The sequence below is a fragment of the Fusarium falciforme genome, chromosome 6, assembly GCF_026873545.1.
Source record: "Fusarium falciforme chromosome 6, complete sequence".
NCBI lineage: Eukaryota > Fungi > Ascomycota > Sordariomycetes > Hypocreales > Nectriaceae > Fusarium > Fusarium falciforme.
In genome coordinates this window covers 627-25093 of record NC_070549.1, presented here as the reverse complement: position 1 = coordinate 25093, position 24467 = coordinate 627, and the positions used below count along the sequence as shown (strand labels likewise).

The 24467-nt window shown below is 45.5% G+C and overlaps 2 protein-coding genes and 1 pseudogene across 3 annotated transcripts, besides 1 other annotated feature; 1 reads left to right on the top strand and 2 right to left on the bottom strand.

Annotated features, from left to right (window-relative positions):
- Positions 1 to 1886: 1886 nt before the first annotated feature.
- NCS54_00756300 (GH43-C2 domain-containing protein) lies at positions 1887 to 4670 on the bottom strand (the record flags this gene model as incomplete). The annotated part of the gene is made up of 3 exons (XM_053152984.1): positions 1887 to 2432; positions 3030 to 4444; positions 4508 to 4670. The coding sequence occupies 3 exons, from the start codon at positions 4668 to 4670 to the stop codon at positions 1887 to 1889; spliced, it is 2124 nt and encodes a 707-aa protein (XP_053008959.1).
- Positions 4671 to 5524: 854 nt separating this feature from the next.
- Positions 5525 to 8234, bottom strand: NCS54_00756200 (Beta-glucosidase; the record flags this gene model as incomplete). The annotated part of the gene is made up of 4 exons (XM_053152983.1): positions 5525 to 6885; positions 6950 to 7973; positions 8056 to 8127; positions 8181 to 8234. 4 exons carry the CDS (start codon positions 8232 to 8234, stop codon positions 5525 to 5527), a joined length of 2511 nt encoding a protein of 836 aa, XP_053008958.1.
- Positions 8235 to 18506: 10272 nt separating this feature from the next.
- On the top strand, positions 18507 to 22936 carry NCS54_00756100 (annotated as a pseudogene). The gene is made up of 2 exons: positions 18507 to 20393; positions 20453 to 22936.
- Positions 18507 to 22936: a sequence feature.
- Positions 22937 to 24467: the final 1531 nt, after the last annotated feature.

Genomic DNA, 24467 nt, shown 5'->3' with positions numbered 1-24467 from the left:
GAGACGCGCTTGTGATCCTTGAAGGACTTTAGGTTCTCTTTCCACTGCTGGAAGCCGAAGCTCGACTCATTGGCTCCGGCTGCGAGCCTGGTAACATGGAGGTCTTCGTGATGGTTGGTCTCCTACAACCCCTGTCAGCCATCCTGTTGTTGCTATTAGAACGTGCTATTAATGGAGAAACGTGCCGCGCCAACCTTCTCCATGGAGTGCTTTGCTTCAGACGACATGGCGAAAGACTGCAGGATTGCTACGTCGTAAGATTCAATGTTCGAGTTTGATAGTGAGGATGGAAGATGAGATGGCCATGGTCTCCCTGTCGTACTTATAATCCTGAGGCGTTTTCGATGAGAGCCTAGAATGGCTAGCGCATAAGTGCCGTCAAGGGAGCCATGAGAACCCGTACGCTCTCGAGTCCATCCGGCGTTGCATGCGGAGCGATGGTGAAGACTTGTCACACTCTAGCAACCGTTCCCCAGTCTTGGGCAGCTGGACAGCCTGGGGAGGGAGAATTTGCCGGCGCCTTCTCCAGTCTCTCCTCGCTTAACCGCTCGTCGCATGGAGAGAATACGGGGTCCGGCAGCTTCAATTGTTGCAATGCACACTTCGTCCGGCACAAAGGATTCATCACACCAAGATGCCAGACTTCGGGGATTCCTGAGTCAATCCATATTATGTGGGGCCAATTCTCCGGGGAGAATTATAAGTGGGGACGTAGAACATCAGCATCGGTAGTGTGGGCCTAGGATAGGATTACCGCAATATACGACGCGTGACCGTCCTACTGGGTCTTGGAGGTGTGGCACGGTTGTTTAGAAATTGCCGCACTTTCAACTGAATGGCCTCAAGCGATCGAAGATATCAAGGAACACAGATAGACTTGTCGGCAGTCGATAATGGAGGAAGCGCAAAGGCCCATTTTCATATTGCCATAACTAAGTTAGATATTAATGACATAACGTACGTGATAAGCGAGTGGATCAGACAAGCGAGTGGACTACTTATACTGTGCACTGAAAGAGCTAAACCCTAAATTTCTAAAACTAGCTATATAATTATTAAAAATCTAAAAAAGAATATTTTTAGCTTTTTAAGTAAAAAGAAAACTATTATTACATGCCCCAGTCACTAGGGCCCCCCACGTAATAAATCTAGCTCTATAATAGTTAAATCCAACAGCTATTAGATAGGAAGAAGCAACTTAGATTAAATTACCTCTTGTGTGCCTTCTTTGCATTCTGACTTATGTTTATTTTAACTAGATAGCTGCCAGAGTTAGCTATTATTGCAAACCAGGGCTATCCTTATAGATTACCTTTATTTATATATATTACTTATATTATTATTTTTAATAATAATTCCCTCTTTCCCCTTTAGGCCGCAATATAGCCTTCCTAATTAGGCCTAGTCCACTAAAGAGCCAGAGATCACCCGGCCAGCTATTAAAGTCACGTGACCACCTTCTAAGCTACTCTACAGGTCCTAATCTAACAGCTATCCCCCTTCTATTTCTAGCAATATATCTATCTCTTACTAGAGCAAAGGGATTTATAATAACTATATAATATTTTTTATAGATTTTCAAATAATTTACTTAATTTTTAAATAATAAAAAACTAAAAAAAAACTAAAAAAAGTTATATAAATAAGCTCATCTTAAATAGCATATTAATTTAGTTTTTAAAAAATTTTAAAAATTAATTTATACTTATTACATAAATATAACAAATATTATATAAGATTTAAGGCTATTTTAAGCTTAGTTTGAATTTTCTAGAATTATTTAAAGATATTTTTAAATACGGTATAAATACTAAGAAATTTCAAATTGGTCCACTCGCTTATCATGTACGTTACTGCTCAACCATATCATAAAATCTCTAATGTGTTCAAAATAGCTCCTCCGGCTCCTCAATCGCATACACTGCACATTCTGCAACCATGGTTCTTGCTGCCGGCGTCAGCATGTCCAAATCTGTGGCACAGAATCGGTAGATATCCATAGTGTGAGGGCAGGGACCTCCAGAAGGAAATACACGAGGCTTTGTGCCTCCTCCAACCATCATAGATTTGCCAAAAGCCGCTGGGAGATCATCGCCATCGAATATAGACTCACTATCGGTGTTCAGCCAAATGTTGGCAAACATGGGAAGCGGATACTCCTTCTTGCCAGCCTTGGCCACCTTACCCAAGAAGTTGGCATATGCCCGCACCATGAGCAACTCATCAGCGAAAACTCTTTTTCCAAAAGCCTGTTCCCACGTCTTAGGCCCCCGAGCAGACACGGCCGTGCGGAAGTTAGGGAATTTCCTTTCAAATTCTGGTTGCAGCTTGTATTTCAAGGTCAGATCCTCGAGCAAATCAGCGGGGATAGGCTGAGCGAACGCCTCGTCTGCCAGCTTGCTTCGGTCCCGGGAGTCGCCCAAGATGCCGCACTAGTTCTCGACTTGAACCATCATGACGGTGCTGAAGCTCTTGTCTACCTCCTTGATGTGCCGCAGTAGGGCGGCAAAGGCCCCAGCGTCGGCAGATGAAAAGGATGAGTTGTGAGTCTCACATGGCAGCATCAAGAAGGGTTTTCCCTTGACAATTCACTGTGCCGAGGTTTTTGTGCGCTGCAGATGGGGGGCTTCAACAATTGTCATGATGGCTAGGCTGAATCAATATTCTTGGATGTTGCAGTCGGCGTTGAGATTGGGCTGAAGAGGCTCCATGGTGACTGTCATATCATTCAATAAGGATCGGACACGCTATTGAATGCTCCCTTGTCGCTGTCTCTTCTTCAATTTCGCTTGATTCTGTGGCCACCCGACTAACAATGGTTGTGCCTCTTCAACCTGCACTTGAAAAATTACGCCGCGGAAAAATAGGGCCCCACCTGAGCTGGCGACTTGCCCATGGGGAGGTAATCCATGACCTGCGCCGGCATGGGCTGCATCCACTGATGACAGAACGAGGAGCAACGATTGGTAGAAGTGTGGTCTATTTTCTGTGCTTCTGTACGCTACAGTCGTCTAGTCTTAATTCTGTACATTGAATTCAACAAACTTCATAGCGCTGCTGGCATCAGCCTGGGCTGTTACCGCATGGGCTGTTACCGCATGGGCAAACACTCCGTAGATCGGGCCAGTCATTTCGCGCACCGACAATCGGAAAGAGGGCACGTCTCCAAACTCGTGCCAGTTGCCCTCGCCGACTCGAGCGGATAGGGACCACTTCGTAGGGTGGGCTGTGATTCGCAGCTCGACCGACTTGGATCCCTCAACGGCAAGCTCCCCTCCCACTGTCTCCAGATCCTCGACAGATCTCAAGCGGCAGGACACTCTGCCGCTGTCCGCCGCGTAGACCAACGACACATGCCGCAGATGGTCTTTGTACATGGTCAGGCCTGCCTCGGCACCGCTCTGTACGCTTGAAATATCGAGATTTGCGGTGGCAACGGAAGTCGGCGACCGCTGTCGCTGGCCAATGAAGGTGCTGGTGCCGTTAGGTGCATCGAGGTTCGTGGTGCTCGGGAACAGGCCGATTTCCCCACCATCTTGCTCGGAAATTTGGTACTTGCTCAGGTCAGGAGTCCTTATGTAGCAGTCTTCAACCCGTGGAGGTGCGGTAAACGGAGCACCGCCGGTAGGGTTAATCGATGTGGCGGAAAATTCCATCTTGAATCGCTGCGCCTTGGGCCATCCACCCTCGGGCCACTCAACCGGCGATAGAAAGCTCTCACGTCCCAGGGGAGCCAGGAAGGTGTCCTTGCTATTGGCATTCTCGTTGCGCACCGCAAGACCAGCTGCCCACCAGTTGTCATCACCATCCTGGAAGATATCGCCGTGCCCACTATTCTGGATGTACTCCTCAGTGCCGTCAGCCGTTAGGATCGGGTTCTGCTTGTTATCTTCGTAGGGGCCCCAGATATTGTCGGAGCGTCCAATGCACAGCATATGGTGCTCAAAAGTGCCGCCTTCTGCCACCATGAGGTAGTACGTCTTGCCGCGCTTGTATATATGTGGCGCTTCCGTATCGTACTTGGCATGTCCACCCCAGATGGTCTTGGTCTCGGAGAGATGCTTGCCAGTCTTGATATCTAGCTCAAACTGCGGAATAACAGAGGTGGGCTGTGTCTTCTGGAAGTAGTGGGCTCCCTGAAAGTAGACCTTTCCGTCGTCGTCGAAAAATAGGTCAGGGTCGATGCCCATAAATGGGATATAGATAGGGTCGCTCCATTCGCCCTTGAGAGGATCGGTAGATGTCACAATGAAGTTGTCTGTCCTAAAACTGGCGGCCGTAATAGCAGCATTTGTGCAGATGATATAGAATGTTTTGTTGTGGTATCGGATCGAGGGAGCGAACAGGCCACCCGAGGCGACAATAATCTTGCCAGTATCCAGCGTGGACTTGTTCGTCGTCGCATCCTTCAGGCTCATCTGCTCGATCCTATTGAAGGCATTGCCTAAGTTACATAGTCAGTGTACCATTTCTTTTATCCAGACGATTAGTGAATTTGGGTGCATACCAATATGTGTCCATTCCTTGAGGTCCCGAGAAGCATAGATGGGTAGGCCCGGGAAGATGTGGAAGGACGAGGTGCAGAGGTAGAAAACGCCATCCACGAACAGCACAGACGGATCAGGGGCAAATCCCGGCACTATGGGGTTCTGGTACGTGGTTGTCGCCATTTTCCTTTATGTATGATGCAAAGAAACGCTGTCGAGCATGCGGGAACACTGAGACACTACGAGTGGGAGATCGAAGCACCTAAAGTACAGAAGCTCACCCCGCCCTACAGGCCCACATTCGCCCATTGAACGCGACTGGGCGCCTGAACATACCTACTGATATATGCGCTGTTCGGCCCTAGACAGCGGCCCGCGCCGAGAACCCGGAGTGAGCGGGGAAATTGGCACCGAAGCAACCTTGGTACGTTCGAGTTTCCCCGAGCCCTCGGAGAAATAAGAAAGACCAGCAGCATCCTCACATCACACCACACCAAGAGCAGCTCCACAAAGATTGAGGAGCTACATGCACAGCACCTGTCATTCATATGCGAACACCGGCATCCCCACAAACCCACCTGGAGACCCTGTGTGGAGTAACTGTGGTCCTGAGCTTTTCCCCCTTCGCCCTATGCCAACTTAGCTGATCTTGCCATGGATCTAGACCTAAGCCACTGGGTTCGTGGACGTGTAGCTCATCTGTCGTGGTTGGCCTGCGGCCCTACGCCGGCAATATTCGGCACCTCAAGCTAAGACTAGGTGAAAACGATTCCCAGGCCACAAACGTAAGCACTATGGTGGCGGTTTCTTGCATCTTTCCAGCTATTTCTGGGCTAAGAGCTCATCCAGCCAATGAAACAATAGATTCTGAAGCTGTCACCGACAAATTAGCTGTTGGGACACTACGACAGATGGTCCTCCTTTGTTCAAATCATTCACATAATACCTAAGTAGCACACGCATTACTAAACGCAAGACCTCGCTAAAATTGAGAATCTATTCGCTCTATTTATTTTACTTTAATCACTAGGCTTTTCCTAAGGAGCGTACTCCTTGGCAGCGACATTAACGGTAGCGCTCTGGACAACCTCACCGGCGCTCTTGGCGACGCTGAAGTTGTAGGCACCGCCTTCGACAATCCACTTGCCGTCCTTCTCGCTGAAGAAGGCGATGTCCCGAGCGCTGACGGGAAGCTCCACGACCTGGGAGGCGCCGGCCTCGAGGGTGACCTTCTTGAAAGCAGCGAGGGTCTTGATGGGGTTCTCTGACGACTGCATCTGGTTGCCGACGTAGACTTGGACGGCGATGGCACCCTTGACGACACCGGTGTTGGCAACCTTGATGCTAACCTTCCACTCTTCGGAAGAGGTCTCCGCGACGGAGAGGTCGGAGAAGTCGAAGAAGGTGTAGGACAGACCGAAACCGAAGGGGAAGTTGACTTTGTCAGCGGACAGGCGGTCGAAGTGACGGTAACCGACGAAGACGCCCTCCTCGTACTTGACGACAAGCTGCTTGCCCTCGTAGGTACCGGGGAAGTTGCCATAGGCAGGACAGTCCTCGAGCCTCTTGGGGAAGGTGCAGGTAAGGTGGCCTTCGGGGGTGACGGCGCCGGTCAGCACGTCGGTGATGGAGTTACCGGCCTCCTGACCAGGGAACCAGGTCTGGACCAGGGCCTTGATGTTGTCGAGCCAGGGCATGGCGACGGCCACACCAGTGGAGTTGACGACAATAGTGTTGGAGTTGACGGCAGCAACGCCAGAAACGAGGGCATCCAGGCTACCCTCCTTAGGGAGGTTGAAGCTGTACTGGTCCTGACCCTCGGTCTCCCAGTCGAGGGTGTGGCCGGTGAAGACGATGGCGTAGTCAGCAGCCTTAGCAAGCTCGACAGCCTCAGTCAGGATATCCTTGTCGTGCTCGGCAGCATGAATGGCGCCCAGTCGCACACCAAGCTTGCCCTCGAGAATGCCGAACTCGCCATCGTTTCCAGGCACGGGAGGAGCGCTCTGGATAAGGATTTTGTACTGCTTGCCCGCCTCGATATCAAACTTGACCATGGGGACGGGGACGCCGCCAAGGAGGAAACCCATGGGGTCGGAGCAGTCCTCGGGCTGGTCGGAAAGAACGGTACCGTTGATGGAGACCTTGGTACGACCCAGGCCCATCAGGGTGAAGTAGTAGGTTCCAGAGCTAGAAGGGGTCCAGGTGCCGTCGACTTGGACGCTCTTGTTGTTGATATCACCGAGGTCCATAACGTGAACCTCAGATGTAGCCTTGCCGTTCTGAACAACGGAGGGCTCTGAGCTACCGGCGTCGTAGAATCGCCACGTAAAGCCGGCGTTGCCTTCAGCATCCGTAACATTGGAGGAAATAGTGGGAAGTTGCTTGTTCATGTGAGCGCCTATAGACATCATTGATCAGTTCATGTTTCCATATGTTCGCTATGAAGGATGATAGATACTCACCCTGAGAGTAGGTAAAGGTGACATCTTCGCCCTTGAAAGCCTCGGTGAGGGCATCATAAGGGTTAATCTTATAGTGGGCGTTTAGGGAAGCACTGCCACCACCGTGGGCGAGGCACTCCTTAGCCAGACCAAAGAGACCGATGGTCTTGCCGCGGGCCTTCTCCTTGGTCAGGGGAAGAGTGGCGTTCTCATTCTTAAGCAGAACCATGCCCTTAGCTCCAACCTCACGGATAAGGGCTTGGTGCTCAGGCTTATTGATGGCCTGCTCCTTGGGGATTTCGGGGTTCTTAAAGCAGTTCTCGCGCTCCAGGAAGTTCAGGATGTGCAGGGCACGGTCGTCAATGACCTGCTCGGTGACCTTGCCCTCCTTGATAGCCTCGAGGACCTGGTCGACCTTACGCCAGCGTGTAGGGCCGGGCATCTCAAGGTCGAGACCAGCGTTGAGAGCACCAGCGGTGGAGTTGACACCACCCCAGTCGCTCATAACGAGGCCATCCCAGCCCCAGTCGCCTCGAAGGACCTTCCGGAGCAGGAAAGGCTGAGAATCGGCGTGGATGCCGTTGACCTTGTTGTAGGCGGTCATAATAGCGCCGGGCTTGGCCTCCTTGACGGCGATCTCGAAAGGCTTCAGGTAGATCTCACGGAGGGCTCGCTCGCCAACAATGGTGTCCACAGACAATCGCTGGGTCTCCTGCTCGTTAACGGCATAGTGCTTGACGGTCGCAGAGACACCAGTGCTCTGGATGCCCTGCACGTTCTGGGAGGCCATCTTTCCAGCTAGGTAGGGGTCCTCGGAGAAGGACTCGAAGTTGCGACCACCGAGAGGGTGGCGGTGGGTGCAGACGGTAGGGCCCAGCAGGCAGCGGGCGCCCTTGGTCAGGGTCTCCTCACCCAGGCCGACACCGATCTTGCGGGCCAGGTCGACATCAAAAGTGGAGGCGACGCTGGAAGCGGCGGGAAAGCAAGCAGCAGTGGTGCCGCCGGCGAAGGTCTCACCTCGAGCACCGTTGGGGCCATCGCTGGTCTGAAGTTGGTTAGTCGTAATTTCTCTTGTCGCGACTTGATGAAGGCCAATGTCAGCGTCCGCTGTTTTGCCAATTGCTCACCTTGAGAGCAGGAACGCCCTTTGCGGGGACAGGGGCAGTCTCCCAGAAGTTGGCACCGGCGAGGAGGCTGATCTACAAACTGGTTAGCAATCACCCATTGGTTGCCCGCTATCGTGGGTACAGACCTTCTCCTCGAGTGTTAGCGAGGCCAGTATGGCCTTGGTATCAGTGGCAGCCATTGTGGGTCAGGACTGGTGAACGACAAAGGCAAAGAAGAATACAAAAGCAAGAGCTGCTGCTACGCATCGTGACATCCCACGTCCCGGCTGCTTCCCCTCTCTTATACACGGCATGACAGAGGCCTAGCAACACGAGTGTGGGGTGAAAGCCTGGGGTGAGACAAAAGCCCGGGACACCGATGAGCGCCGGGGAGTATCCCCAGGAGTAACTCATGGTGGGGCACACCAAGAGCGGGTCGGTGAGGCCATTCTCACTCCAATCCGATGAAGAGCCTAGTTTTTGCCGGACATTTGCCGACCTCACGCCGGCCTTCAGCCTTGGAATACCGCCCTTGGACACACTTTCACGGCGCTACGTGCGTGCACTGAGTGGATTTGGCCGAAACGCATACTGCAGCTGGATTGATCATGCGCGTGAGTTGGAACGCGACCGACCATGACCCGGGCTGTCCGGGGGGTAGGCTTCCCCTCGCTTGCCCCCTCTCCCCTTTCGCCGGGTAGTACCCGAAGTAAACCCCGGAGATATCCCGCAACCTCGGCGGAGAGGTCTCTCTCAGGTATTAGCTAAACTAGAGCTAAAAAGTATAAGCGGAGCTACGCCTCTTATTAATAGCTCGCCTAAAACGTAAAAGCTTTAGGCTTATAATAGATTTTCTTATTTATATTATAGCTGTTATATTTTTAATTTTATTCTTATTATATAATATTAAGCTAAGATATACTTAAATATTCATAATACCAAGGGAGATTAAGTAGGTAAGTAAATATAAAGATATATTTTAAATATATTTACTTATAAGTTTAGGCCTTTATATTATCTTAAGTTTATTAAATTATTAAATATAATAGCTAATTAAATTAATTAATAATACTTCTAGATTATTTAAATAAGTAAATCTTAATGTATTAAAATAATAGTAATTAAAAATAATAAGACTTAATAAAATTTATATAGCAATATAAATATTAATATAATTACAGCCTTATAGCTAATATATAAGCATTAGCAGCTAGCTTAGTAATTATATATACTAAGTAATATATTAGGGAAATCCCTAGGAACTATATAACTAGGAAATTCCTAGGAAATCCCTAGGAATTCCCTAGAATTTAGACCTACTTTCCTAGAGATTTCCTAGAGAAATCCCCGGGAATTCCCTAGGAATTCCCTAAAGGATCCTTAGGGGAAAACTAAGGGAATTCCTAGGAAAATCTCCTATAAGAACTCCTAAGTAGACTAGATAATTTATTATTAAATTCTTACTTTATTATTATCCCTTTTAGAAATCTATATTTTCTCTAAGGACCTATAATTTCTAAGAGGCTTAAGAAGAGATAAATAAGTATTATTAATATTATTCCCTTATAAATAATAATAATTAATAATATTATTACCTATTATTAAATCTTTATTCTTTTTTATTTATACTTAAAGAAAAACTACTTAGAAGGTATTTTTACTTAGTATATAAAACTAATAAATACCTATAGAGCTTTTTAGATCTTATTATTAAAGAGCTTAAGGAATATAAGGACCTATAGGTAATAGACTTTATTTATTTTAAGAATTAATTTTCTTAAGGTATCTCTTTATTTATAATTAAATAATAATACCTTAAGGCTATAAAATAAGTAATCTTACTTACCTCTTAAGAAAAATAGCTTATAATTATAGCTAAGAATATAAAATAATAATAAATATATTATTAATATATATATATTTAAGAAGATTTATAAAAATAAATAAATAAAGATATAACCTCTTAGTTAAAGTAATTATTTATATTTCCTAGGTATTTCTTATTATTAAGATTAGTCTCTCTAAAAGTAAGATTTTATTATAAGTCTTAAAAAACTAATAATTCCCTTATTAATTAATTTATATAATTCTCCTTAAATTAGAATTACTTAGCTTTAATTTAATTTAATTAATTTATTAAATTTTATTTACCTTTATAGGTACTTAGACTTAAAACTTAGTTTAGATAAACTAATAAGCATAGGAATTTATTAATATTCTTATTACCCTTAAAAGATACCCCTTAGATTATTTCTTAGCGCTAATTCTAAAACTAATTATTATAGATTAAATTAAAGGAGCTAAACTCCCTAGGCTTACTTATAGTAGCTACTTAAGTTATAACCTTTAAAATAATAAAAAATCTAGGAATAAGAACTTTTAGTAATTATAATAAGATAATAATTACTTAGTTATAAAGGTAAAATATAATTCCTTAGTAAGCCTTAGCTATTAATAAGAGTAATTAAAATAATTTAAAAATATAATTATTATTATAATTAGGGAGTATATTAATAAATAATAATAATAATTAGCTATTTATTAATTTTATTCTCTTAGATTAAATTTACTAAAGCTTAAGCCTAAATAATAATAATAATAATAATAGCTAGTTATAGCCCTTATTAGTATTATATACCCTTGGCCTAGATTAAATAAAATAACTAATAAGTATTATATAAGGATTTTATTAACCCTAAATCTATTTTTATATTAAGGATATAAGAAAATTTTAATTAGCTAATAATTATAATTAGACTTATAATAAGGTAATTATTTAGGGCACTTATATAATTTTTTAAAGTATAATATAATTTATTAATACCTTTAATTAATATTATACCTAAAGCTAAGAGTATATTAAGGCCCTTATACTTAATATTTTATTTTTACTCTTTAAGATAATATTAGAATAATATATTAATAATATTAATATAAATAAAAGATATATATTATAGGATATATAGAGCTTCTAGAAATAAAAAAACCTTTTTTATAAATAATTTTACTTATAATTAAATATAATATTTTAAGCCTTACTTAAAGAAAGATTTATTATTAATAATATTTATAAGAAATAAGACTTTTATAGCTAAGTAATCTCCCTAAAATATATAAAAATAAAGACTAAGTAACTTAACTTATAATTAGTTATATAAGCCTATATCTAGCTTAATAATTACCTAAAAGAAAACTTTTCTTAATTATAGCTAATAGACTCTTTTAATAATTAAATAGAGGATTATAAATAGAAAATATTAAATATTTATATCTAAGTAATAATAAGAGATTAAGTTAATTAAAAAAGCGCCTTAACTTATTAACTTATAGTCCTAGTAATTATATAAACCCCTTGCTTTCTTAATTTAAAAAGAGCTAATAGGAATACTAAATAAGTCTATATATCTAAGGCCTAAATAGGCCTAGGTAATTACTATAACCTAGTAAGCCTAGCTAAGGGCTATTAACCCTTAGATTATATAAGAAATATATATAATATTATATCTTCCTAAAATAATACTTAGTAAAATATTTCTTAAGCCCTTATATTAATAACTTAAGTATTTATTATTATTAAAAAAATATAAAAAAATATAAAAAATAAATATTTTTTTACTAAGAAATAATAAATTACCTTATAAGCTATTATTAAGAATAAAAAAACTTATATATATTTTACCTAGGTAATATCTAATTATAATACTACTAGTAAACTAAATAAAGAGGTAATTAACCTAATAATAAAAGCCCTATTAATAGCTAAGATCCTAGAAATTATAAATTTTATACTTAATAAATAATAAGTAAAATCTATAATAAAAGTATATAATAAGCTAATTTTTATTATTATAATAAAATATAAGTCTATATATATTATACTAGGACCTAGCTAATTAGCTATTTATATATTTATATAGATATAAATTATAAATTCCTTAGGTAATAAAACCTAAAGAGAAATTTATATTAATATAAGAGCTAGATATTTAGTTATTAAATAAGACTTCCTTTTTTTTTTAATAGATATATAATAAGACCTTACTTAAATTATTGCTTTTTATAAAATAAGGTAATTTTATATTATTAAATAAGCTAAGTTTACCTTATATATCCCTAAAATAAAAGATAAGTAGCCTATTATAGCTAAAGCTAGAATAGGCACTTAGATTATAGATTAACTTAGTATAAAACTACTCTTAGGATAAGAATTTAATACCTTATATAAATTAGATATTCTTAATAATAAGAATTATATTTATATTAAATTAGCTAAAAAGATTTTAATCTTAATAACCCTAGGCTAATTTAAGTAATTCTATGCCTAATAAATTAAAGCCTAAGTAATTATTAATATATTAGCTTATAGCGAGGTATATATCCCTATAAAAATATATAAGGTAAAAAGAAATAATAATTTTTTCTTTAAATTATATATTAAAAGTAATATATTAATAATAATATAAAAAACTAATAATATTTTTTTTTATAATAAGTCCTTAAAAGCCTAGATTATTTATTAAGGCTAGAAAATAAATATCCTAAGGCTAGCTAATATTAATAAGCGCTTTAAAGGAAAATACTAGGTATAACTTCTAGTAATATATAGAGATATTATATTAAATAAGTAAATATTTTTATAAATAATAGCACTTAAACCTAGTAAGAGACTTATTATATTTTTTATAAAAGGCTCTATTAGATATATAATTAAGTATAAGCTAGCTTATAAAATTATAATTCCCTAGGGACTAAATAGCCCCCTATATAATAATTAGCTTTAATAATTTAAGCTAGATCTAAGACTTAAGCTAAGAATTATTTAATTAAAAAACCTCTTAGAGATTATTATTAACCTAGGAATATAAATCTATAATTAGGGTAAATTAGTTATTAATATAATCTTCGCGCTATTTATAAAATTCTTAACCCTATAGAAAGATATAAGACTAATTATTATTAATAAGAATAAGTAAATAAAAATCCTACTTATTAATAACTAGTATTAATAAAAGCTTAGGTCCTAATTATATTTACTTAGCCTAAAGGCTAAGAAATGCCTAAATAAAACCTTTAGAGCCCTTTATAATTAAAACTAAATAGAGTTTTAATAAAAACCTATATTATTTATAAGCCTTATATTTATAGTTTAGTAAATAATTAATAAGAAAAAGAAAAAAAGAGTTATAATAAACCTCTAAGTATTAAATAAGGCTATACTTATTAATATATACTTAATACCTTTATAAAGTAAAGTAATAAATAAACTTAAGAGGAAATAATATATTAGTATAATAAATATTAAATCCTTTTTTTATTAGTTTTTTATTTATATAAAATATTAAGATTATTTTATAATTATTAGTTACTAAGAGCTAAAATAATCTAAGGTTGCCTTTATAGGTTTTAAAAACTTATTAATATATATATAAAGGTTTATAGATAATATCCTAAGATTATATTAAGAGTATATTATAGCTTTTATTAATAATATTATAATCTTCTTAGATATTATAAAAAAATACCTCTAATACTTTTATACCCTTTTTACTCTTTTTAGAGACTAAAATATAACTTTATTAATAAATAAATCCTTCTTAATATACCTATTAATATAGCTACTTAGGTTTAAGGTAAATAATCTAAGATTATTAAATACTAATAAATAAGTCTAGGCCTTATATAACTTAGAATTCCTTAAAACCCTAGCTAATTTAAAAACCTAGATTAATATAATTAGATAGCTTTAAAGTCTTATTTCTTAGGGTTAGGGTTATGGTTGGGGTTAGTATTTACTATCTAAGCTAGTCTGCCTGGGGGTTTTCTTCTAACTAAGATATAGCTTATAGAGTATAGAGAGGAGATTTTTCTAAGAAAGAAAAGTAAGAGAGATATAAGAATAAAAAGATATAACTAAAAAGAGAAAGATAAAGCTAAGAGAGAGAAATATAACTAAGGGAAAGAGATATAGCTAGAAAAGAGATATAAGAGATATAAGAGATAAGAGATAAGAGATAAGAGGTAAAGAAAGAAATAAGAGATAAGAGATAAGAAATAAGAAATAAGAGATAAGAGATAAGAGATAAGAGATAAGAGGTATATAAGAGAAGAAATTAGCCTTAGGAAGACCTTCTAGAGGTATTTTTTTTTAGGGTTATGGTTAGGGTTAGTATTTACTATCTAAGCTAGTCTGCCCGGGAGGTTTCTTCTAGCTAAAGATATAGCTTATAAGGTAAAGAGAGGAGATTTTTCTAAGAGAAAGAAATAAAAAAGATATAACTAAGAGAAAGAGATATAACTAAGAAAGAGATATAACTAAGAATAAGATATAACTAGGAAAGAAATATAGCTAAGAAAGAGATATAACTAAAGGAAAGAGATATAGGTAGAAAAGAGATATAAGAGATATAAGAGATATAAGAGATAAAAGGTAAGAAATAAAAAATAAGAGATAAGAGGTAAGAGATAAGAAATAAGAGATAAGAAATAAAAGATAAGAGATAAGAGATAGAGGCAAAATAGCCTTAGGAAGCCCTAGAAGTATTCTAATAAGACCTAGCTAGGTTACTAGAGGGATCTCGGGCTATAGAAGCCGCAGAGGTCGCCCTAGTCCTCATCAGGGCAAGGCTAATAGAGGAGTCTAGCTGGTTAGCCGCAAAGGGGCCAATAAGGTCCTGGAGCTTCTAATAGGTCTTAGCGGTCTCTAGGTCCATAAGGCCACCTGCTGAGATGATAAGAGGCTGAAAGAAGGCCCCGAGAGACCTATATTTTCTGCGTTTTTCCTCTGCAGCCTCTCTCAAGGTGCTATAAGGGTCTTCCTTGGCAGAATCCTTTGAAATAGCTACGATTTGAACATCATAGTAATAGCGGCTATTTCCTAGGGTGACTGCGAAGTCGGCCCTTAGGCTACCTTCCGGGTGGACTAGGGGTTCTTTCTCGACCTCTAGGGTAGGCTGGCTGCTTAGGGCTTTGAAAAAGGCCCTAGTAATTGCGTCATGCCTTGCAATCCACCTTCTATTAGCACCCTTGCAGGTATCCTGATGGCCTAAGGCGGCTATAGCTCCGCAAGAGCTACAGGGTAGGCTAATAGGCTTGATTGGGTAGAAAAGCCGGCTTCGGAGGGCTTCAGTGATCTCGGAGTCTGTGAAAGATAGGGCTTTTTGGGTAGGCAAGACTCCAAGCCACTTGCGGCCGAGATAGCTAGCATTTTCTAGCCTAGCCTGCCTATAGCTAGAGGGGAGGCCCTCTAGGAAGCCTGCTAGCCTAGCCTTATTTACGTCCTTTAGCACCTGTTGTGCTGTTTTTCTTAGCCTAGGCTGGCCTGGGTCTAGGGTAGGCTGCGGGGCAGGGATAGGCTGCGGGGCTAGGGGCTTCCGGATAAGGTCTAGGGTAGGCTGCGAGGCCTCCCTAGCTGCTAGGAATAGCTCGTGGGCTAGGTCTTTGTGCAAGGGTATTCCTAGGCCTCCCTCTCTGACTGGAAGGGCTATAAGGCTTGGATTAGGCTCCTTAGGGCACTCACTAGGGCTTCTAGCCACTAGGGCCAGAATAGCTTCCCTTATAAGGGAATCAGCTTCTTCCCAAAGGTCTTCTAGCCCAATTGGGTCTAGCTGCCTCTGAAGGTGCCTTAGAAGAAGCTGGATACTACCTCTAAGAAGAAGCAAAGAGTGCTGCTTAGGTAGGTCTTATAGGGCCTCTAGGGCTTCCTGCAGGGTAGCTAGCTTATCTTCTAAGAAGGCTCTTCTAGGCCAGATAGGGCCTATATAGGTGCCCAAGGCATATAAGCCTTCTAGCTTAAGGTCTTCTATAGCCTTTTCCTTGCTTTTTGCTAGGTTAAGGCTAAAAGGAGAGCCTCTTAAGACCTCCTTAGCTGCCTCTAGGGTGCCTTGCGGAGCCTTATTAAGAATATAGAGGTCATCTAGGTAAGCTACTAAGGTTGCCCTAGGTAGCTTTCTAGCTATGGCCTCTAGGGTAGGTCGAAAGGCAAGGGAAAAAAGAAGAGGTCCAAGAGGGTCTCCTTGCCTTACGCCCTTAGCCGAGGCTATAGCTAACCCTTCTTCTGTGACTAAGATAGAAGGGTCATTATAGGCCCAAGCTGCTGCCTTATAGAAGGTAGGGGCATATATAGCTACCGAGGCAGCTATAGAAGCCCTATCTACTGAGTTAAAGGCATTAGCGAGGTCAATAGAGGCTAGCTGCTGGAAATTAGCCTCATTTGGGCCTATAATAGCCTCGTAGAGAAGGAAAATAGCGGGTTCAACCCCGCCTGGGCTGTTCACGCCTAGCTGGAAGGGTAAGAGCATATTTGGCCGATAGGAGGTCATCAGGATCGCTTTCATAGCTACCCTATAGATCAGGTCTCCTATGGCTATAGGCCTAACCCCTCCATCGGGCTTTTCAAGCCCTATTAGGCGGCTAGCGCATAATAAGTGGGCCCCAGGGGCCGTGCCTTAGCGAATCATATCAGCTAGCAGCCTTAGGAAAGCTATTACAGGGGAATCCTTCTTAGTCACTAGGTCCAAAAGGGGCCTAGTCCAGCCGCTAAGGCCGGGGGCCTTTTCCTTGCCTATAGAGGCTATAGCTGCTATAATTGTCTCTGATGTGATTGGTTGGCCGGCCCTTGGGCGGGTCTTGCCTTGGAAGGGGTCTTTTGATCCGATAGGGTGCTTTTCTAGCAGCCTAGCCCTATTTTCCGTTGAATTAGGTGCTATAGGGGTCGGATCAATAAGAGCCCTAGCAGCCCGGCCTAAGTAGCCTCTTTCTAGTAGCCTAGCTGCCCTCTGAGCCGGGCTAGGGGCTATAGAGGGTCTAGCTGCCTTAGGGGGCTACTGCTCAAGGGACTCTAGGCTCTCTAGGGTAAGAAGGTTAGAAGGGAAGGACCTAAGAAGGGTAGCTAGGCCTCCTTTTTTGCAACCCTAACCCTAGTAGCCTAGGTAAGATAAGGAAATGCAATAGGGCCTTTTCAGTAGGCCTCTTTACAAAGGCAGCTGCAGCTTTATGGGCTGTAGCTGTGAAAATAGCAGCCTGCCTTGCGTGTAGCCTTTTCTCTGGTATAGGGATCTTTGCAAAAGCTAGTAGCTTCTGCATAGAGGCCTTAGCTAGGATTGGGGCTATAGCTTGGTTATGTAGCTGCTCTAGGGTAGGTCCCTCTAGGGTAGGTCCCTCTAGGGTAGGCTCCTCAAGCTCGGCAGCCTCTGCAGGCTCCTCAAGCCTAGCAGCCTCTGCAGGCTCCTTAAGCTCGGCAGCCTCTGCAGGCTCCTTAAGCCCCTCCAGGGTAGGCTCCTCTAGGGGCTCTAGGGGCTCTAGAGTGGGTCCCTGGCTAGAGGGCCTAGAGAGGCTAGGGGACCTAGGGCTAGAAGGTCTTCCCCTTTCTTCATAGCTAGAAAAAGACCTATAGCTTTCCCTGGAGCTTGGTTGGTCTAGGGTAAGCTCCTCTAGGGTAGGCCCCTCTAGGGTAGGGCTAGGCTGTGGCTGCCTTTGCCGCCTTGTAGGTCTTTGTAGCTGTGGAGAAGGGGTTCTCGCTGGTCTCTTTCTTCCTATAAGGCCTCTGTAGCTGACTAAGCCCGGGCTAACCTGATTAGGACTAGTGGGGCTATTAGAAGGAGCTAAAGAGGCCCTAGAGGCACTCGTGGCCCTTTGAGGGTAATAGGTCCTTGGCCTAGGTAAGGTAGAAATTACAGTCAAAAAACACCCCGAATAGGTCCCGGTTAGGGTTAAAAGTTATGTATCTTTGGGCTATCTATACTACGAGCCCCAAATATTTTAGAAGCCTGCTACTAAACTTGCCATTTTTCTACCCCGGACCCACCTAAACCTAGGTTTAGGTATCCATGCGCACCCTCCCCTCCCCAAACCTCTAAGCCTCCATCTCTCCTCCACCTTTCTGATTTGTTCTCCCTGACTCCTATCTATACTCCTTTGGCCACTTCTTAACCACATCCAATTATTGACTAGCAGCCTAGAAGTCTCCCGTCTCCGTCTTCTTTTCCTTTAATTAGTTACCTAACCGGGAGGCCAGTGGTAGTTTGGGCCAAACTACCATTTCGGGGTCAGGGGCACGGACGAATGGGCATGCAGGGATACACGCGGGGGTGGGTCCCAGACGCGGGCAGGGGGGCCAAACTACCAGTCCCAAACTACCATTTCATGCTGCAGCCAATCAGGATAAAGGGAAGGGCAACTTCAGGGTTAAGGAAAAAGCAAGCAAAGGAGGGAAATACAACAGAACGCGTCTCCCAAGGCCAGCCTTCTCGCGACCGACCGGGTGAACGAGGGATATCCTTTTCATATGGACATGAGTCTATAAAATGAGCGCAACTAAGGACGACCGAGCAGTTTCCCAGCAAGCGGCAATCATTCGAGGGAGAGACTATCAAGAAAAGAAAGAAAGAAGGGAAACAAGGACTGCACGTACAGTATCCTAAGAGGAGGAACCAGAGGGAGGTAGGGAAGGGCTCGACATAGTCCAGATCGCAGCCATGGCCCGAGGGCGTCCCACAGACTCGCCCGGCGGCAACGAACCGGAGCGGCAAGAAGATACAGGAGAGTCCGCCAGCTGTGTTCATGCAGAAGCCACCAAACCGGGAGAAGGGTGGCTTATATATAATGGCGAATACCGGTCGTTGATCTGCGCCTTTCACGGCTATGCGGTCTGCAGCCTCGAGGGTCACTTGAGGGACCGTCACCCAGACATCGACCATCGGGCCCGCAGCGATATCATCCACCGCCATAAGGGTCTACAGCTGCAAGGGCCGGCATTGGAGCAGCTCGTCCAGCACGGTGCGTCAAACCCGACCCGGGCCGTCAAGGGTCTCGTCGTTCACCGGGGCTTCGCTTGCACCTGGCCGGGTTGCAGGCACCTCACGCCGAGCTGGAAGTGCCTGCGGGTTCACCTCAACGGCGAGCACAACATAAAGGGAGCCAAGGCGCAGGCGGGCCTCTGGACCGGCGTCTATCTGCAAACCTTCTTTACAGGTCCAAAGAGGGCGATTTACTACTTCTGCGTAAGAATCTCGACCAGCGGTAACGATGATGCTGTCTCGGCAGCAGGAGATCCTCCGACGCCGGTCGGCAGGGGGAGAAGAGCGACGATGGCAGACAGGCAGCAGACGCACCCGGAAGATCAGACGATGATCGCCGACATCACCCAAGGGTGGTCACTGCAGCAGGAGGAGCAGGAGAAGATGCAGAAGGTCATGGAGGAGGGGATCCTGAGGCACGAGACGACGAACTGGCTGAAGAGGACCGGCTGGTCAGCCCACTTCGCCGGGAGGAATCTGGTGGATATCCAAGCCTGCAGCAGGATGCCCGGCTGTGACGACGACGAGCTGCGACGGATGGCCACGGCTCTAGATCGTCTATTCTTCGACCGCTGCATCGGCGGGTTAAAGAGCATGCCCCTGATGACCCGCCTGCTCCTGGCCAGCCCCCACCCTCACGATGCCCACAGCCGACCGTTTGGGCCGCTGCAGGAGAAGACCAGCATGGATCGCTACCTGGTATATGTGAAGCGGTTCTTATGCTATTGCCTCAACGTGCTGTCGCTGGAGGAGGATGCGCTGTTTGCCGAACACGGCTTTCGCTTCACGCCTGCACAGAGGGCCAGCCTCGAGCTGCTCTGGGCGCATCTGCAGGACGAGGAACAGTCGGGCGAGGGGCTGCAGGAAGAGATATTGCAGATTCTGGCGGACTTCTGGATGCAGCGGCTCGACGGGGACCCTTTTGCGAGCCCGCTGTGGCACTTCGTCGGGGTGCTGGGAATCGACGGCGAGACGGGGCAGCTCCGACCTGCCCACCTATTCACCTACGTGCTTGCGGGACTCGTCTTCACGGGGCGGGCGCTGCTGGGAGAGTGGGCTATACCCACCCGGGAGCGGGCCGGGATGACGGACCTCGCGCAACGGTTCGCCCAGGTTCGAGACGCCTGGCTTTGCAAGGCGACATACTCTCCCATGGGCTATACGCTCAGCTTGCTGTTATACGGAAGGAAGATCGCGCAGGAGACTGGTAGCCGGCTGATGGTGTCCTGGAGCAAGGACGGCGAGATGATGTACTTCATGGGCAAGCCGATCCTGATGGAGAAGATTCGTCACATGGTGGCTAGGATGACGAAAGACGCCGAGGACCTGCTGTGGGGTCAGTTGATGTTCAAGGAGGGCGACGACGAGCGTTTCATCCTTCCTCTGGCCGGCATTGAGGATGACCTCACCCATACAAGACGAGGCCGGTCCTTCATCCATACCAACGACCTCGCTGGCAAGGAGGTCGAGATGCTCGAGGACCTCGTCATGGGCTCGCGGAAGACAGAGTTCCTAGATCGAGCGGGCGAGTGGAAGTGGGCGGGCATCAGGAAGTACCTGAAGCTGGTGAAGAAGTTCGAGGAGTTTCTGCTGCTCCTCTCCCACATCACCGGCGGCCAGCCCAGCCGAGGGAAGAGATCACGGGCCTGCGCCTGGTCAACGGCATCAACAGGGACCGCAACGTCTTTGTCATCGACGGCGATGTTGTGCTCGTCACCCAGTACCACAAGTCTCTGGCCCACTTCGACTCGCCGAAGGTGATCCCCCGCTTCCTGCCGGAGAGGATCGGGCAGCTGCTCGTGATGTACATGGTCTACATCCGACCGCTGACGGATCGCTGGGAGGCGGACAGATGGGAGCTATATGGCAAGATGGCACCGCCGAGCGACTTCATCTGGCATAACGAGACGGGGCCATGGGAGAGCAGTCGTATGTCTGGGGCCATGGGGAAGTGGACCTCCCACTATATCGGCCGCAGGATCACGCTCCAAGACTGGCGCCACATCGCCATCGCCATCAGCAAGAAGCACGCTCGCGACCGGGGGGCCGCTCGGGCAGACTTTGAGGACGGCGACGACGATGACGAGTCGGAGCAGTACGAGGCGCCGGACGATCTGGCTGCCTGTCACACCGGCCAGACAGCCGCCAACTACGGTGTCACGATCGATGTGCTGAAGCGCTTGACGGCCGAGTCTCTGGACATATTCGGGCAGGTGAGCCGTCGTTGGCACAAGTTCCTCGGCTGCGACGCGCAGCAGCAATCGGCCTTGGAGCCGCCGCCGTCAACTTCGTCCTCGAAGCGCAAGGGTGCGGCCGAGTCTGGCGGCGAGGAGAAGAAGTGCCACCCTCCCCGGAAGCGGGCCAAGATCGCCTCGCTCGAGAAGCTAAGGGCAGGTATGACAGCAGCAGTGGGGGACAAGAAGAAGGACGACATGATCCTGCGGGCACTCCGGGCTGTCCTGCGTGATGACGCTGCCCAGTTTCGGTCACCCCAGCAAGAAGAGGCCGTCAGGTTGGCCGCGGCGAAGCAGAGCCCGCTGGTTGCCGTGCTGCCAACGGGCGGCGGGAAGAGCTTGGTCTTCATGGTCCCGGCTATGCTGGCAGGTGCAGGCGTGACCATCGTGGTGGCTCCGTTCGCCGAGTTGAAGAGGCAGCTAGTCACACGCTGCGTCGATGCCGGCCTAGACTGCAAGTCCTGGCCCGAGGCGCGTGAATCTTGGCCCAGGGTTACGCTGGTCTCGGCCGAGGCGGCTGTCACCGATGACTTCCTGCAGTGGGCCGCTGATCTGAGTGTCAGGGGAAGGCTGGACCGAGTGGTCATTGACGAGTGCCATCTGTCATTCACTGCCGCCGAAACCTACCGCGCGAAGCTCCGGTGCCTCGTTCTCCTGCGGAGCTTGGGGTGTCCCTTCGTATTCCTCACTGGGACCCTGCCGCCGCTCCGTCAACGCGACTTCGAAGAAGCCATGCAGCTCCAGGCTCCGCTCTACATACGGGCTTCGAGCCATCGGCTGAACGTGCGGTACTCCGTCCTTCGCGTCCGTAACGGACGGGGCGTCATGGAGGTGAAGAGGCTGGTGGACGCCCGGCTCCCACGTCTAGCACCGGGGGAGAAGGGGGTCATATACTGCACCAGCCACGCGAAGTGTAGAGCGCTTGCCCGGCAGCTTGGTTGCCATTACTATCACGCTCAGCGCGATGATAGCGATGCGCAGTTCCTTGCCCAGCGCGAGCAGGGCTTCCAGGCATGGGTCAACGGCGAAACACCCTACATCGTGGCTACCGCGGCTCTAGGCACGGGCCTTGATGTTGCAGGCATCGTCCATGTCATCCATCTCGAGGCCCCATTCAGCATCATCGACTACGCCCAGGAGGCGGGGCGGGGCGGGCGAGCTGGGGAGCCCGTCACCGCAGAGATAGTCGTCGAGGAGAAGGACTGGCCGGTTGAGGACCATATCCGCGACAGCTACCTAGACTTGAGCACGCGCGAGGTACGCAGTCTGATCCGGACACAAGGTTGCCGTCGCCGCCTCCTTGGCCAATGCTTGGACGGTGACCTACGGGACTGTGGAGATCTCGATGCCGTCCGATGCGATAATTGCCGCCGCGATGAGCTGTTGTGGAAGAGTGAGCTATCCTCGCAGGGTATCATAGCATCACATGCCCGCGGCAGGCGCGATGCCCTCGCTCTAGAACGTTTCGAGGCCGCCTTGGAGGAGATAGAGGAGCTTGGCAAGATGGGCTGCCGCATCTGCTGGATGTTCGATGGCGTCAAGGAGGCCGGGCACCAGTGGGGTACCTGTGGTGCCACAGCAGAGAAGGATCTGTCCTTCTCCAGCTGCATGATCTTTCAGGGTCTGGTCAACTACAAGAAGGATCCACAGGCACGTTTCTTGAGCTGCTTCTACTGTCACGTATCGCAGGAGCTCTGTCGGGACGGTTACGAGACCAAAGGAGCATCATGTCGGTGGAAGCATGCTGTAGTCCCTATGGCGTTGGCCGCCGTGACGGAGGCAGATATATGGTCGCAAGTCCAGGAGGCTGCCGGTCGAGACTTCAAAGGTCGGGATGACTATGCTGACTGGCTGGGCCGTAAGCATAGCAAGTTGGTATGCGGGCGAGAGATGACCAATGCTATGGCCGTCTTTGATCTAGTGCTCAAGTGGAGACAAACTCAAGAGCTTAGTTAATTACTATGTTTTACGCATAGTGTAATACGTTTGACTAGTTATATATAATGATATATAATGTGATGTGATAGGCAATAATAGGAAGGGAAAATAAAAATAAAAAAACAAAGGAGTATATGAGAGAGAGAGAGAGAGAGAGAAGGGGGGCTCCCACAGTAGGTATACTACCCACATAATACTTAACGGTAACTATACATACGAATAGGACTTGGTGATAATAGCTGGCTTTAACTATATAATTAGAATGCTTATAGGAGATGGTATAAATAATATAAGAGGAGGTAAAAATAAAAGAAGTAGAAGAAAGACGAAAAAGAGAAAGATATAGTAGTCCAGGGTAGGCAAAAATAATATCATTCTAATCAGCAAAAAAAGCTCTTTGAGGCTGGCTAGACGCTTCCGAGACTCGAACCCGGGTCTGTCCCTTAGTCAGAGGGATCGCTCTGACCACTAAGCTGAAGCGCCTTTTCGCTCTCAAAGTTACTAAGGTCGAGATGGGGCTGGCACATGAGGGTATCACGAAGACGACGGCAAGGTGACCAGGTCAACGCGGCACAGCAGGCAGCCATAATGGCAACTACCGAGGGGAGAATAAGATAAAGGGAGGGTAATATAAAAAGAGGTTAGTTATTATTAGTAAAATAGTATTAGATATTTAAATAAAAGAAAGGAAAAAAAAGATAAAAAGTCTTAATAATAAAAAGAAATCTTCTTAGGATAACCCTAGGATAATAGAAGATATATATATATATAACCCTAACCTTAAGGTAAGAAAAAAAAGGGAAGTATATAGGCCTAGCCGGAGAATAAAAGAAAAGAAAAATAAGGAAGAGTATATAACCCTAACCCTAGGGTTAAAAATGAGAGAAATTAAGGAAAAGTATATAACCCTAACCCTTAGTTTTGCTTTAAGCTAGGAAGTAATTAGAAAAGTTGGCTTTAAGGGGTTAGTTAAGAAAGAAAAAAAAAAAAAACCCCCAACTTAGGCCTAACCCTAGGGTAGCCCCTAGGAAGTATTGGCTGAAAGAGACTAGAGGGGGTATTTAGCCCTAACCCTAACCCTAACCCTAAAGCAAAACGTTAAATTTTCATTTAATCGGGGAAGGTAAGAGCCTAGCGGGTGTTTCAGAGGGTTAGACCAAAGAGAGACAAGGACTGCTTAGCCGTTACCCCAAGCTTGGCCTAGCCTTAACCCTAAGTCTAACCCTAACCCTAACCCTACCCCAATGTCGGGCTAGGGTTAGGGGGAAAAGGAGAGTTAGGGTTAGAACGGGTAAGGAGGTTAGTGTTGTAAAGGCCCTGACGTCTAGCACAAGTAGGAAAAGAAACAAAGAGAGGGTGTGAGAAGGTACGAGGTAAAGGAGTTAAAGAAGCAAGACTAACCGCTGCTGTCCGGGGGGGAAGAGTTGGAAAGTAAAAACTAACCGCTGCTGTCTAGGAGAGGAGAGTT